This window comes from Haliaeetus albicilla, chromosome 5 (assembly GCF_947461875.1).
Source record: "Haliaeetus albicilla chromosome 5, bHalAlb1.1, whole genome shotgun sequence".
Classification (NCBI taxonomy): domain Eukaryota; kingdom Metazoa; phylum Chordata; class Aves; order Accipitriformes; family Accipitridae; genus Haliaeetus; species Haliaeetus albicilla.
Window position 1 is genome coordinate 18,222,834 of NC_091487.1, and position 16,269 is coordinate 18,239,102.

Here is a 16,269-nt window from a genome sequence, read left to right on the forward strand (position 1 = left end):
GGAAGAAACAAGGCTCAAACAGCAGTATTTGAGAGTCAGTTACAGGTCAACAGGAAGTACTCTAGATTCACATACGCCTCCCTGCTCTAGCAGCAGACTGTTTCTATTCTGGTTTTATAGAGTTTTGGTGGGTTTTTTTAAATGATCAGAGGGAACAGGAGGAGCATGTGACCAACATCAAAGGTGGATAGTCAGGTCAGCTAATTCTTTGCAAAAAAACCCAACCATTTGCTCAGAACTGTCCTACTTTAACCTGGGGAGTTTTAGCAGCAAAACATGTTTTTGCTGCTCTAGCCTATGTTGGTGATATCATTATGCTACCAGCAGGTACAGTTCCTTTAGCAAAAGCCTTAAAAGGCTGGGACGATCCCCAAACAGGCATAAGTTAAGGTTGAGGGGGAATTGATTACATTGATCTATTTCCCTCCACACTAGGGAATTTAACCCATGTAAATTTACCATCAATGTCTACTTTACTAAGACAGGACATAGTGAGCAAACAGTCAATGACTTGGAAGGAAGGAGAGAAGAGACAAAAAAAGCTGACGATATGCCTTTATAAAGCTTAACTAATTTGGAGTACTTTGGTATTAATTCAAAACACCTCTGAAGTCCCTACTGGCCAGCCACACATCTGTGGGAGCATGGACACTTGCTAGTTGAATATGTTCATTTTATATTGCTGTAGTATGCCTAAGCATTTCCGTGTGTTGCCAGCCTGTAACTGTTCCTGTCAGCATACCAGAAGTGTATTATGTCTTGAGAGTGAGAGGGGATCTATGATCTACTCATCAATCAGTGTAGAGATGCCCTGATTAGTGTTTTCTTCTACTTTTGCTTGGGTTGCTTCTGAAAATCAAATACGTGTTTGGTCAAACCGGCACTCTCCTGTTTCATATTATATGTGATGCCTTTATGACTCTGTTTAATCTCTACCTTTCGACTTGTTGAGGCAGTAGCTAGTATAATACCATACAGGGAAATGGAGAACTATAAACAATAGAGATTGTCTGGGGTAGGTGAAAGAGAATGTAGGCTGACCTGCGTAGTAGGAAATGGAACTGCTTTAGTAAGGACAATTTAATGTTCAGGGTTAGTCACATGAAGAGATTTTGCTGCTGGAGAGTTCATTAGCATTGAATGTGCTTTACCCTTCCCAGAATCTTGCGCAACTACCCTCTCTTTTCAGCTTCAGCCACACTTGGAAGACCAAGGATTATAAAGTGACAGGATTTTACTCTGTCCTTTCAGTTAAAATGATCAAAATCACTAATACTCCTCAGTCATCTGAACTTATGTAGGTCCACTTAAACCACTTCAGTTTGATTTACAAACTAGCAAATTAGATTAGTGCAACAGAAGTAAGCTTTAAAGCTAGTTTCTTGCCTGCATTGGGAGCATTTGTTAGGTGAGATTTCTTCCATTAAATCTGCACAGCTTTTCTAGCATGTGGTAGGTTGTAGTTCTAGAGTTTAGGAATGATTGTTGATATCGTATTAGGCCATTCACAGACTGCAAGTCTGAAAGAAGAGAATTATTTGGTCTGGGGTTACTAAGAATTCAGCATTCTGATAGAGGTTTGCATTTACTGTAATATCACTTTAACGAGTATTGTTATTTCTGCATCACGGGAAGATGGTTCTGTAAAAGAAATCTGCTTATTCATATCCTGTACAAGTCAGGAAAAGAGCCTGAATAGAAACTCTGCAATTCTGTTTTCCACTGAAATCTGTTTTCCTGCCCTGAAGTTGCTTCAGTGTTACTCTATAAGAAATACATAATTAAAAAGGAAATTTTCCTTAACCAAAATTCTCATCTAGTAAACCATCTAGTAAAAGATTTTATTAAAATCTTTGCAGAGATGAGATTGGTAAACCGTACTTGCTTAAGCCAAAGACAGTCTTTGATGCTTAGTCATTCAGGCTTGGTACAGAACTAATTGAAAATGGTGGAAATCATACTCTCTTCTTCTGCTTGGCACACTTTGGATTTGTGTGTCAGTGCACAAGGTTTTCATTTGGATTTTCTCACAGAATGCAGAACATCGCTGAGAACCTTTTGTTAAATTTTGTTACCTGTACCAAGTCTGAAGTAACTTCTGGTTTCTGTTTAAATAAGAAATCAAAACAGGTAAATGAGAGAGATTTCAATCATAGTCTCTATTACTAATGCAACTACAAACACTGAGTTTTGGGTTAACCAGTGCATTTCAACCCTCTAGCAAGCCTCAATCTCTTATACTTGAATGCAGTTTCTTTTGGACAGTAGGCTGCTTTTAGGCCTGCAAAGCTGTTTTTCTTCTGGTGTCAAAGGTAAAATCTCTGTTAAAGCTAGTAATGAAAATCTGCTTAATTTCAGGCAGACGTGTGCCATGCGTACCAGATTGTACACCGAAATGGAATTCCTGATGAACAGATCGTTGTCATGATGTATGATGACATTGCTGATAATGAAGAGTAAGTGATGAATGTGCACTAGTCACAAACGATATGGTTACTACAAACATTCCATAGTCATCAATGTGTTTTGAGTTTGTAGTAGTTGTAAGAAAAGCCTTTAAAACCACCTGTGATATGCATAGAGGCGTTTTATCCATCAGAACAGTAATTGTCCTTTGAAATGTGCTCACAAGCTTTCTAAGCCTTACTCCACAACTCAGCATCAGTTGTGGCACTGAGGACTGTAGAGCTTCATTGGTAGGAGAGTAAGTGACCTGAACTCCCAGGCATGACAGTTTACAGGAGATAAGTAGCCTAAAACCACAAACATAGGGAAGCTCCATATATGACTTGCAGGGCTTTTTTGAAAGGACGTTATCAGATTAATTCCCAGAATGTATATTCAACAAAGAAGTGAATAGTCCCATTCTTGGTGACTGTCTAGAGCGTATCATTGCTTTCTATATGAAACAGTTCAGTTATACAGCCTCTAATTCTGAGACAACTTAAATCAGTGGACTTGACATGCACAGCAGCACTGGGAGCAAAGAGTAAAGGGGACTAAAGGCAAGGCTGAAAGTGGAGAGATGATAGTATAAGAGACCACCCACCTACATCTTCACATTAATCAACGTGATCTGAGGCGGGATACTTGAAGGTACTCTGAGGGTAAGGACACCTGAGGCAAGCATATGTAACTGACTGAAGTGAAAAGGCTGTTATAGTCTGAAATCACTTAATGACACATGGTGCAAGTAGCCATGCTCTCTCTCAGGCAAGCTGGCCAGTCAGGACAGTTTAAATGGTTTCCTAGTTGTTCTGTGGTCATTGTGTAGCACATGGCTAATTCTTCATATTATGTTCCATTTAACTTTCAGAAATCCAACAAAAGGCATTGTCATCAATAGACCTAATGGCACAGATGTGTATGCTGGAGTGCCCAAGGACTATACAAAGGAGGTAGGAATGAAACACCATTCCCCAGGAGAGGTTCAGCATTAGCCAATACTCTGAATAAATTCTTCCAGCCTGTAGCTTACACTGCAAAATGCACATAGTATAAAGCCTCCAGCTCACTCACCTGCATGGTTTGGCATGAAGTTTGGTGTTCATAAGATGCATATAAACAATAGATGATTTGAAGTGAAGCAGTGGTCATAAAAGTAAACCATTACACTCTTTCTGTGCTGGCACACAAAATAAAATGAGGAAAAGTCTTGCATTCATAAATGTTCTAGCTCAATCTGAAGATCAGCTGTTTAAGACTAGTTGTTTCATTAAATCAGAACAGTAATCCAGTCACTTGGTGATTTTGTGATTCAATATCCAAGTGAGTCATCAGTGGCCAATATGTTATATAATGATGGATTGAAAAGGATGGCCAGCTAAACTTGCCATCCATGCATGGATTCTGACTTTCAGAAGCCATCTTTCTAAATGAAGATTTTGTTGTTTTTATGATCAGATTTAACTTTAATCCTCTTAAATCCTTAGGATGTTACTCCAAAGAATTTCCTTGCTGTTCTCAGAGGAGATGTGGAAGCAATGAAGGGGGTGGGATCAGGAAAAGTACTGAAAAGGTAAGAGAAGTTTAATTTAGAAAATAATTGCATGTGTAGTTTTACATAGACACTGATTTCAACAAAAGAAGAGGATAAATTAGAGCAACTTGAGAATCCAGCAAGACTATTGATGGCAGTTCCAGGTCATTCACATTAGAAATACAATGGTTCTGATTTCTTAAACTATACAGCACCAAGAAGCAACTGCTGATATTTGACTGGCATGGAGTCCAGTATAGATTAAGGTATAAAAACTGAAGAGGATAGTATCAACTGTATTAAGGTATTTGTTATTTAGACTATTATCTTTTGCAGGAGTGGCTCTTCAAAGAGCGTTTTATTAAGGTTTGGAGACCTCTAGAAAGGGTTTGCTAAGGCTTGGCTTAATGTACATGAACAGTTGTATTAGTCACCTGAAGCAGTGAGACTTAGCAGTCAGTGGCAGAGGGACAGAGATAGCTTAAACAGTTCATCAGCTGAAAGAATTGCATGTCTAATCCCAGCCTTGCTCTTTGTGGCAGATGTAAGGTTACTGAGGCTTTGAAGGTATTGAAATGGAATTATGGTTTATATTTAACACAAAAAAATCTTTGAGATTGAAAATGCATTATAAGCAATTAACCTTCTAATTGATGTATTATGCTTAAGGTATTTGTAAACTAAGTTAAACAAATGATTGTAAGTTTGGCAATATTCTAATATATGAATAATAATAAATTGTAGACTGGCTAAGTAGAATGTAAGATCTGTAATTAATGGGTGTAGTTTATAAAGGCTTACGTAATTTAGATGATTCAAGAATAAAAGCAATATATTTGAGGGCCTAATTAGAAGACCTCTTGGAAAGATACCTGGTGTCAGTTATTCATCTTGCTTCTACAGAGTTTGAGATATGAAAGTATGATGCCTGTTTACTAAGGTGTGTTATATTTCTGACTCAGTACTGCTGGTAAAGAGTTATATGATGTTATGTTTTTCTGTGTACAGTATTTCCTGTAAAGCCTTTAAGAATTTAAATTTGACCATTTGGAGGGACTAACCTAGTTAAAGAAAAATTGTGTAAATGCCTATCTTCACCTGACAGTTTAATTTCAGAGGCAAAGCAATGAAACAGAACAGAAGAATTCTGCCCTGGTATTGGGGAGAAGAAAAAAAAGAAGGAACAGGATAGCAGTCAAATAAGCTATTGCTCTCAACTGTTTAAACTTCATCCTGAAAAGCTGATATATGCAAGGCATGTAGGCAAAAAGTTATTAAATTGCTGCACATTTACTAGATTGTTCTCTTCTAGTAGCTGGAATGAGTCAAGAGGTGACTATAAAGCATTTTTTGTTAAAAAAAAGTACTTCAGAACACACCTCACCTGTGAAAGCTTGATGTTACAAGTTAAATAAGGGAGTGGTTATGCAGAGGGCCTAAGACTCTTAGCTACTCAGGAAGACAACTTGAACCCACATATAAAAGTCCTAGTTATTTACATTTCACCTCGGTTGAATTTTTTGCACTTAAGGTCAAGAGTGGGAGCCAGAAAGGTAACACCCAGCCCTTCTTTGTTAGGCACTGTTGTGTGAATTTCCAAGTGGCCTGACTTCTGCTCTTGGGTGGGACAAGAACTCAATTATCCTCTGCCCAGAAGGCTTCTAGATTGTCTTCCAGGTTGTTCCCGCAGGTTATTGGCCAGGCAGAAGGTTGGATGATGTTCCCGTGAGCTGCTGCAGTCATACCTCTTTGCAGACAGAAAGAGCAAGTACAAATAGGGATTTCTGGACCACTGATAACAGAGGAAAAAAGGAGGGGGACTGCTTCCAATCTTTTCCAATATTTTATATTTAATTGTCCCAGTTTAAAAGCAAAATCCTTTTGCAGATTTGGCTGTTAGGGAAAGACCTTAATATCACCCAAACACGATCTGTTTGATTTAGAGTGCAGTAAAAATCTACGGCAAACAGCGTACTACACAGACATTAGAGAATCAAAGCCTGTGAGCATGCAGCGCTCAGCCGATTGCAGAGCCGCTTAGTGCAAATGCCAATCTAGCCTAATGGGTGAGTTTGTATATGCATCAGTTCTTCATGGAGATGTAGGCTGACACTGATTTGGCTAAGTATGGCCATATAGATCACAGCAAGGTAGTGCATAAACGTACCTAAGGATCTTATCAAAGAAGTTTTTATGGTTTATCCCTGTGTTACTGGTGCCTCAATATAACTTAGTTATAAAAGCATTCCTTTTTTACCAGACTGCTACAAATGCCCACAGTATAACAGATTCTTCAGATAGGCATTAAAAAACAATTGTGCTCCCATCATACTCGATGTACCAGCCCCTGCCTCACCAGCAATCAGTTTACAGTTTGAAACATGAAGTATAATTGCCATATTCTCCATGCTTGAAGGACTAGCCTATATCCCTGTTTTCATTCCTTTTGCAGACACTCACCTCCTCTCCTAAGCACCCAAAGTAGTATGCTTTGGGAGGAAAAAAATATTACCAAGAGGAGGAGGTGCTTCAGCTGTATTGTTTTCAAATATTGACATGTCTTGGCACTGAGAAGCAGATGATTGTTGTTTTAATGAAGATTAGGTTGGAGTGGTTAGAAAGAATTTGCAATTTTTTCATTACAGTGGTCCCAAGGATCACGTGTTTGTTTATTTCACTGACCATGGAGCTCCAGGACTTCTGGCTTTTCCTGATGACGATGTAAGCATTTTGTGGGATTACTTTGTCATAAAAAACATCCTTTTAGTGACGTACTAAAATAATAAGTAATAAATGTAAAACACAAAAATATTTGATGCACTGCCATATTGAGGGGGGAGGCAGAAAAAGAGCAATATTCTCATCACCACAGTTTGGATTTTTTACAGTTTGGATCTGAAGCATTCAGTTGAAATTAAGTTATGTCACTTAATATTTCACTGGACTTTGGTGGTCCAAGCAGACTGTTTCACACAGGTATGACTTGGCTTTCTGGTGCACTATACATATCATCTGGGACCATTACTCATCGTTTCCCGAGTGGTAAATACTAGAATTTTGTATTTCAGAAGGGCAAAGCAATGGTTATATTTAATGGGAAACAGTATACATATTCACAACAGTTAGTATTTATTCCTATTAAGTGAATTGTGTGTCTGTTGAACATAAGTGGTTTTAATACAAGCCTTCTTATTTTACAGCTTCATGTGAAGGACTTGAATAAGACTATTTGGTACATGTATCATCACAAAAAATACCAGAAGGTAAACAAGCATATCAGAAGTTGTGAGATTGAAGGAGCAGCTGGCATGGAAGAGAGAGAGATTTGTCTTTATTTGAGAGTTGTTTAAAGCAGGAGGAAGCTGTTGCCATGCGATGAAATTTGAATTAGGATTTTGCACTTAAAAAGATTGATCCTCTCCAAATTTTCTCTTTCCATTTTTAGTTTACTGTATATTTGCAGTTGATGTTGAGGTGTAGCATACTGCCTTTTGGTAACGGTATATATTCTGACCAACGGTGGAGAAATAACATCCGTAACTACTACACCCTCATAATATCTATCTGACACTTTCTTCCTGTGCTTTGTTCACTTCAGACTGCACTGTTACTACAGGAAGTTTGTATATACCTCATGTTTCTCTTACAGTTACTAATGTAGTTTAAGAGACTGTAACTCTTGTCAGAAAATTTTGTGCATATATATCATCACATGTAGTTTTAAGCAGAAAAACTATTATTTTGAACATTTTAGTAGCTTGCCTTTTTTAAGCAACTTTCTGTGGTAATCTCTCTACTATGGCATACTGTATTTAGGAACACATAAATGGCCATTGGTTCCAGAAATACTACATTCAATAGTGGTACGTTGCTGTGCTTGAAGAGTGACTGTATGTTTGATTTGTGCTTTGTACATTAGTCAGTAGATCCCTGTGGACTCTATAGAGATTAATAGCATCTTTTCATTGTGATTGTCTCCCCTTTCCATGTAGTTTAGTTCCCCAAAATGAAAAATTTATCTATTTGCTTTTGTGTTTTATTTTGTAGCATTATGGATAGCTTTTGTTTCAGGGATAGCAGTACAGGCCAACTAGCTACAGCTGAAAAGCACTGAAGGACTTTTCTCCATTTCCTCATGGAATTTCTTAAGGTCTCTGATTTATTTTATAGATGGTGTTTTATATTGAAGCATGTGAGTCTGGATCTATGATGAATCATTTGGCTGATAATATCAATGGTGAGCAATCAGTTAACTTACTGGACTTAAATGCCCCAACTTGTCACAGACCTGAACAGATACTGTGTCAAGGATAGGTTCAAGGCACTTTTATGTAGAGTTTTAGCAGAGGAGCACAAGAATTAGAGAAAGTAATATTTTCCATTTATGGGAAGTTCCTTTTAAAGAATTAATGGAGTCTTATAAAGACTAACAGGGCTTTCAGTTTCTTGCAAATGAGAAGTTAAAACAGTATTTCTTTTCAGGAACTATGTGGTCGCCCTTAACTCGTAGAAGTTAAGTTATACTGACATTTCTCAGCCTCAGCACTGCTAACATCAGGTGTGAAGTTCCCGATACCAGTTTCATTGAGTAGCAAAGGCACTTGTGAGACACCATTGCCAGGCAATTTTGCTACACTGATTTGCACAATAACCCAGGAAGTGGAACTCAGATTTTTCAGGGCTTCTAAGCTATTTGCTGCAGAGCTGGGAGTTCAGCCTTGATTAGGACAAGGAATCACAATCTTTTCAAACTCCTGTTCTGTGGCAGGGAGACTGAGTGCTCTGGCTTTCTTGTAGTTTTGAATCTGTGAATCCAGGGAAGACCAACCATGTCCCTATCCATGGTTTCCTGGGTCTTTGCCCCTGGACTATGCTGTCTGGCACCCACCCAGACTCCTTACAGTCCTATCAGAGATTTACAGAAATATCACACAGAATGTTTCATATTGATGATTGTTCAAAATAAATGCTCAGTGAATCAGCATTTTTCAAAGTTTGTTCTATCAGAACAGTCTGAGGACTCTCTGGTTTTACCACCACCTTTGCCACAAACTTAAAAAGGCAGAAAATTGGCAGTTTATGTATTACAGTACAAAGCTGTCTTTGGCAGCCTTCAATGGTGAACTACAAAGCTTAACTGGTTACTTGGTAAGCATTTTAAAGGGTGCTAAGAGGAGCACTTTACTACACAGGCAAGATTTAAGACTTTTTTTGGCTTTTGAACTTGAAGTACATTCTGAGTAGAAACAACACTATAGCTCTGTAAAAGCATGCCTAACACTTCTTCATTTTGAAACTTGGACTTTCCTTCAGTTATGCAAGTATGCGATGAGTTGACTTTGGCAAAAAGCCAAAATTACTTTTGTCTTAATAATACCTCTAAAGATGTGTTTACAGTATTTCTGTTGTGTTAGAGTTGACTTATGGGGAACACTGTGCTTGGGGTAGAGGTTGTAGAAGTTTGTTTTGCTTTTCTCTCAGTGTAGATTGTTAATCCAAGAAAGGATATTACTTAGAAGGTGGCATTTTCTGGAAGAAAAGATGATTTAGGGGATTTACTCCCATGTTTGGGAAAAAGTCCTCATTATTGTAATAAAGAAAATGAGTGTGTAGACGGTTGTCAGTATACAGTGTTTTCAGGCAGTTCTTTGAATAGTAGATTTTTCCTTCAGAAGCGCATATTCTTCTTTAAACACCCCAGACCACACATTTGGCATCAAGGAAGGAGCTCTTATAACAGCACTGAGGCTGACTGAATAGAATAATTAACAGGCTTCTTTCCTTCCTGCTATTTAGAAGTAAATGACTGAAAGGCAAAATACTTAGACAAATATATCATGTGCAGCTAAGTACTAAATCATGTGGAGGATTAAAAAAAAAAAGAAAAAAATTACTTTCTATTTGGTTTACAGTTTATGCAACAACAGCTGCCAATCCCAGAGAGTCATCTTATGCATGTTATTATGATGATGAAAGGCAGACTTATCTTGGGGACTGGTACAGTGTGAATTGGATGGAAGATTCAGATATGGTAAGTTACTTAGATGAGGTTTCTGCATTTCAATGCATGAAAAATCACTAGGCTTTTTTAAAAAATAGCTCCTTTACAGGATTTGTGAAAATACTTGTTTTTAATCTCAGACGGAAATCAACAAATTGTGTTGGTAAAAGTATTTATCTGCTACTCAGAACCATATATAACCTTTATTTGTTTGGGCCACTAAATTTATTTCTGAAACTTAACTTGCAGAAACATTGTCTTCTTATCTATAAGATTAGAAACTGTCTAACTTCTAGTTTCAAATTCATATGATCTCCATTCGCTAATCTGAGACCACATCTCCAAGTTTGTTAAATAAATTGGGCAGTTCAGTAATTTGTACCTCTGCTTCAGGGATCCTTAAATACTGAACTGTGGCTAACCCATTTGTTGGCATAATGGAAAAAGTATTAATGAAACAAATCTGGGATTTGTATGCTAGCCCACTCCCTTCTTGCTGGGAGATTAGGAGATCATGAAAAGCAATTTGAGAATATGCTGTCAAATCTTCTTTTCAATTTTTACTTTCATGTCTTTCAAAGGTTGTATAGCTCTTGCCCTATACTTCCTTCTCCATACTGGCAGCTAAGACCCTTTCCAGGTTTCCTTGCATTTTTAGAATAGCTGAATTTAAGTATCTGTGACCACATGGAAGTTTCTTCATGCAGGAGGATCTAAGAAAAGAAACACTCCACAAGCAGTTTCAGCTGGTGAAGAAACGCACCAACACCAGCCATGTGATGCAGTATGGAAACAGAGTATGTATTTGTGTGGGCTTCCTGGTCAGATATATCTTAAAACCTTTTGTGCCCTATACTTTCATATCTTTAAAAAAAAAAAAAAAATCACTATAAATTGGCCGGGTTGATTTAGAAAATGAAACTGTTCATCTCAGAAGACTAGTTAGCATTTAAGGGACGGTGGTCCTGATGCTAAAGGAAATACAGCCTTGTATTATGCTTTAATCTAAGGAGTCAGGATATGAATTGTCCTCCAAGCTCTGCCAGTGACTTAACACTTCACTCAAATATAAGAAGGGTATTTACCACTTCCAGCATATTATGAATATTAATGAAATGTTAATAAGTAGATTGATCCCTCGAATGGGAAGAGCTAAGAGGTGATGTATCATTTATAATAGTCCCATTATTCAACAGATTAAATATTTGTTAAACATAGAAGTCAGGTTACTTAACCTGATGGTCTTTTTCCCCACAGTGAGTTTTGGAAATAAAAGTTTCCTGATTTCTCGCAGCCTTGACCTTGTATTAAAAAACCCAACGTGCGCACATACAACCCTGTGATCTCCTTTATTTTCTCTAATAAAGCAAGTTTAGAGAGTTAGGTTTGCATGGCAAAGCAAAGACAGACTACCTGCTGGAGGTGATTGACAGTTTCCATTTGTTTACTTTCTAACCTTCAGAGCATCTCCTCCATGAAAGTGATGCAGTTTCAGGGCATGGGGAAGAAAGCTATCCCCATTTCTCTGCCACCTGTAGAACACTATGACCTGACACCTAGTCCTGATGTCCCTTTTGCAATCATGAAACGAAAGTTGATGGCTACCAATGACATTTATGAGGCTAGGAAGATTGCTGCAGAGATGAAGACACACCTGGAGGTAAGCAAAAAAAAAAATTTGAACTACACATCAGGTCGGATTCATTTCCATCATAAGCAATGGCAGAAGTAAGACCCCTGAAGCCAATGGGATTGCTTCCAGTTTTTGCAAATTGCAACAAAATTACTCTTCAGACTGGTAACCTCTAGCTGATGGTTTACTCTTCCTTTAAAATTCAGGGATCTGTTCCACAAGGCACATTCAGTAGTGATTATCTAGGCAAATGCAAGCAAATGCAAAAGTCGGTCTCACAGCTTTTATTGCCAGGAAACTCCTCATCTGCATCCATAGGGATTCTTGTTGGAAGGACTTATTCTTTGGTGTTAGAGAAACTCTTGTCTCAGTAGAATTGAAATCTCCCAAATCAAATAGCTGCTGCAGAATGGTAGTCAGTATTATTGGTGTTTTCTTTCTTCTGGCAGAACACTAGGACAGTGAGTGATTTTGGGTGCCAAGAGCCTGACTTTCTCTCTCCCTAGTTTTCATTTGTGTGTTAAGAGACAGGTCCAAAAGACCGTGCTAAAAAAAAAATGGCAAAATTGGGTTCCTTAAAGAGCCCAAGAGTTGAGGGAGGTTTAAAGAAAGAAAAATTTCCTTCAAAGTCTTCAAATTAGGTTTAGAAAAAGCATGTTTTAAGTTCTTCTTTGTTTATGTGCAGGTGAAAGAATTTATCCAAGAATCCATGCGAAAGATAATCACCTTATTAACAGGATCAAAAGAACAGACCAACCAAATTCTGTCAGACAGATTGACCATCAGCAATTACGACTGCTACCAGTCAGCGGTGAACCACTTCAAAGCTCATTGCTTCAACTGGCACTTACCATTGGTGAGTCAAGCGTTAGATATAACCTGATAAATGTAACAGTAAAACAAGCATGGTAGTCATAAGCATGTCTGCAAAATCAGCTTTTATTAAAAACCTAGCTTGGGGGCAGTCATACAGCTTAGTTTTGGAGAAGGGATAAGTAACAATTTTTGGAAGCAGGAAACCACTTCCACTACACCTGTAGATAAGCAAGAAGGTTACTAAAAATACTTTCAGTAAAAACAAACCCAAAAATAGTACCTTCATTAACTTCCTCCCCAGAAATCCCAATATCAAATAAATCATTTTGTATTCCTGCTTGAAGCATCTCTACTGGCAAACTAGAAACACAAGCACCACCACTGTGAATTCATAATCCTGGTACATTCAGATTTCTGTATTATGATTGTGTGTTGCATAGTTCCTTGCAATAGTGTCATGGTTTAACCCCAGCCAGCAACTAAGGGCCACGCAGCTGCTCACTCACTTCCCCCCCCATCCAGTGGGATGGGGGAGAAAATCAGGAAAAGAAGTAAAACTCATAGGTTGAGATAAGAATGGTTTAATAGAACAGAAAAGAAGAAACTAATAATGATAATGATAACACTAATAAAATGACAACAGTAATAATAAAAGGATTGGAATGTACAAATGATGTGCAGTGCAATTGCTCACCACCCGCCGATCGACACCCAGTTAGTCCCGAAGCCACAATCCCCCCCCGCACCCCCCTTCCCCCAGTTTATACACTAGATGTGACGTCACATGGTATGGAATACCCCTTTGGCCAGTTTGGGTCAGCTGTCCTGCCCGTGTCCCCTCCCAACTTCTTGTGCCCCTCCAGCTTTCTTGCTGGCTGGGCATGAGAAGCTGAAAAATCCTTGATTTTAGACCAAACATTACTTAGCAACAACTGAAAACATCAGTGTTATCAACATTCTTCTCACACTGAACTCAAAACATAGCACTGTACCAGCTACTAGGAAGACAATTAACTCTATCCCAGCTGAAACCAGGATAAATAGCCTAGCTGCTACTTCCATGATCTTGTTGAATTCCTGAGAGCCGCTTTTTAGTTCAGGGGTTTTACTACTGTCTGCTCTTCCTGGGATCCCAGTTGAGGGCAAAATCCTGTTGTGCTAAGCACTGTTTAGACAAGAGTAAGAGAGGTCAGTTCCTATTCCAGAAAACCCAGTCCTGATGTCAGGCAAGATAACCTGAGCAGGCAGCAGTACATGGTGAGATGAATCAACAGCAAATTAATTTATTTTAGCAGAAAGCAATGGAATTAACTGGCAGTTGGCAAAGATTTAACTACTGTATACAAATCAAAAGGAGATGCACTCCTTTAGTTGGAGCTTCTAATCAACCAGGAGCTTCTAATCAACCAGGCCATTAGTAGGCCACATTGCTCTGTTAAACTTTTAGTTCCTCATTAGTGTTTTTTTTTTGTTTTTGTGGGTTTTTTTGAATGAAATTGGTTAAATGGGTAAGCCTTGCCTAAGGGGCCAATGTGCAGCAACAGCTGAATTTACCTAATGAAGTTCAAAGAGCAAAGTGCACAGAAGAAAGATGTATTTAAACTAGTACTAGATCGTCACGACCATCAGTTAAACACCTTGAGTATTAATAGCATCTCTAAAGTACTTCCACAATTTAGTTTGGATAAACAATACCTGCTCTTCATCACTGAAATTATTAACAATGTTTATTTATTTCAGTATGAGTATGCACTGAGACAGCTGTATGCCTTGGTCAATGTTTGTGAAGAAGGATACCCCATTGACAGGTAATGAGGTCCCCAGATAAACTGTGTAGTTTTATTTGTGGCTAAAAAAGCAGAAGCTAATAGGCAGATGTTCTGCTCTGTTGACCATTTTGTCAGTAAAGTTCTCACTCTAAAGTTATGAATGCTTATTTTGGACAACATATCATTATTAGTCCCCTCCCACTCATAATGATCCATTTCCCCAGTAACCCTTTAATTTCCTTGTTGAAGACCATCAGGGGAAATTATAGCCAGTTGGAGGATCCCACTGCACCACATAACATAAAAGAGCATGACTGGTGCAAGGGCGTTGCCCTGTAACTCCTGTATGATCTTACACTGAAGCAAGGTTGGGAACTGCTCCATTTTCTGTGTTGCCCCCTCAGCTGCTGGCTCAGAACACCACAGCACTGCTGGGTTCTGGTGAGGAAAGGGAATGTGGTGCTACGGCCCTCATCTGTGAGCGTGTGGTAGGAAAGCAGGCAAATAATGGTCCAGGCTGACCCTTATGGTGGTGCAATAGGGGCAAGGAGAGCATGGTGTTGAAATTCTGTCTTGGGAGTTTGTGGTAGAGGATGGGATCCTAGCTTGTGAGTCGTGCGAGAGGAAGAAAAAAGAGAGGAAAGCAGAGGGGTAGGGAATGGGAGGGTGGACCGGTAGTCTAGGCAGTGTGCACATGCAACCCAGAAGGTGAAGAACTGCTGGGCCCACTCCTGGTGGCATCCTGCTGCAGTCAGTTTGGGAAATAGTTTGAGAGCAGAGCACCTGGAAAGCTTCTGATCACTGTTTTCACTGTTGCAGAATATGCCTGGCCATGGATCAAGTGTGCCTTGGGTATTGATGGAAACAACAGTCCCTAATATAACCCTTACTACAAGTGATAATTTTTCATAACTAATAATCGAGACTTTACACGCATGCCACATGAAGAGAGTCGACCACGGTACTGGAACTGTGCTGGGAGCCGAGGCACCTGATCATGAGCAATACAGCGCTTGCCAGTGGTCTCCCCTGCATCCCTACCTGCTGACAGCCTGCTGGTTTGACAGAGGCATTTTGGCAGATCACCTGGAGTTTTCAAGATGGATGATTTGTTTCAAAGCGCAGTGCTCTTGAGAATCTCTGGATGAACACTACAAGCCACCTATTAGTGACTGCTAAATCTATGCTAAATTTAAACAGAGTCATTAATTCTGGAAAATTTTTTTATACTATTGCTAACTATTAGCTTTTTAAAAAAGTTAATGAATTCCATTACAGTGACTAATTTGCAGATTGGTTAAAGAGTGAAGAAACCAAAGCTTGTTCTTTAAGCTTTAACTGCTTAACAGTTTAAAGAAATGAGTTGCATTCAAGAACTATTGGATGTGAACAGCACAGTTAAACTGTGAACAGTAAAAGTCTTTGTGGGTAGAAAGCACTGTTTCCCAAAGAAAAACACAAATATCTAATGCTGTAAATTTAGCACCACTATGCTATAATTGAATGTATATACACACAAAGTTGTGGGAAGTCATAGAGTACAGGAATTGCCTGTAAATAAAAATAAAGTTGACAAGTTTCATTGACCTACAGGGCAATACAGTGTTAAGACATCTTCTGTCTTGAAAATGAACGAGAGCTAATTCATTTTATGATACTGCATTAAAAGGTTATCTATCACCTGTAAGCCTTTTATAAGACAGGTCATCTCAAAAAAAACCAAACACCCAAACCAACAAAACCCCAAAACAAACCCCAAAACCCCAACCCAAAAGCAACAACCACAAAAAATATCAGAAGGCCAGAATCACATTTGAAGGCACTACTTCTTATAGGTGACTCAGTAAATGACAAGCAGGGGGAAAATTAGAGGTTATGAGGTGATTCAAAATAGTTTCAGATTGTCCATACCTCTTTACACATGGAGACAGGATACAGAAATACTTCAGGGGTCTTTCCAAAGTGTGTTAAAATATGCAAAATTACCTCATTTCCATGGGAAAAGAACAAGCTTTAACAAAAACTAAACCAGCATCTCCAGGATGGAGAGCGTTCTGGATAGCTCCACTCA

At 38.7% G+C, this 16,269-nt stretch overlaps 1 protein-coding gene across 1 annotated transcript in view; it reads left to right on the top strand.

Moving 5' to 3' along the window:
- The window catches only part of LGMN (legumain), a 28,725-nt gene extending 12,929 nt beyond the window's left edge, over positions 1-15,796 (top strand). The window contains exons 3-14 of the mRNA XM_069783593.1: positions 2,359-2,456; positions 3,317-3,398; positions 3,933-4,018; positions 6,625-6,700; positions 7,180-7,242; positions 8,150-8,216; positions 9,892-10,010; positions 10,688-10,777; positions 11,443-11,640; positions 12,299-12,469; positions 14,170-14,237; positions 15,018-15,796. Coding sequence (XP_069639694.1) covers positions 2,359-2,456; positions 3,317-3,398; positions 3,933-4,018; positions 6,625-6,700; positions 7,180-7,242; positions 8,150-8,216; positions 9,892-10,010; positions 10,688-10,777; positions 11,443-11,640; positions 12,299-12,469; positions 14,170-14,237; positions 15,018-15,057 — 1,158 coding nt within the window. The 3' untranslated portion in view covers positions 15,058-15,796. The remainder of the gene's footprint in view (positions 1-2,358; positions 2,457-3,316; positions 3,399-3,932; positions 4,019-6,624; positions 6,701-7,179; positions 7,243-8,149; positions 8,217-9,891; positions 10,011-10,687; positions 10,778-11,442; positions 11,641-12,298; positions 12,470-14,169; positions 14,238-15,017) is intronic.
- Positions 15,797-16,269: the final 473 nt, after the last annotated feature.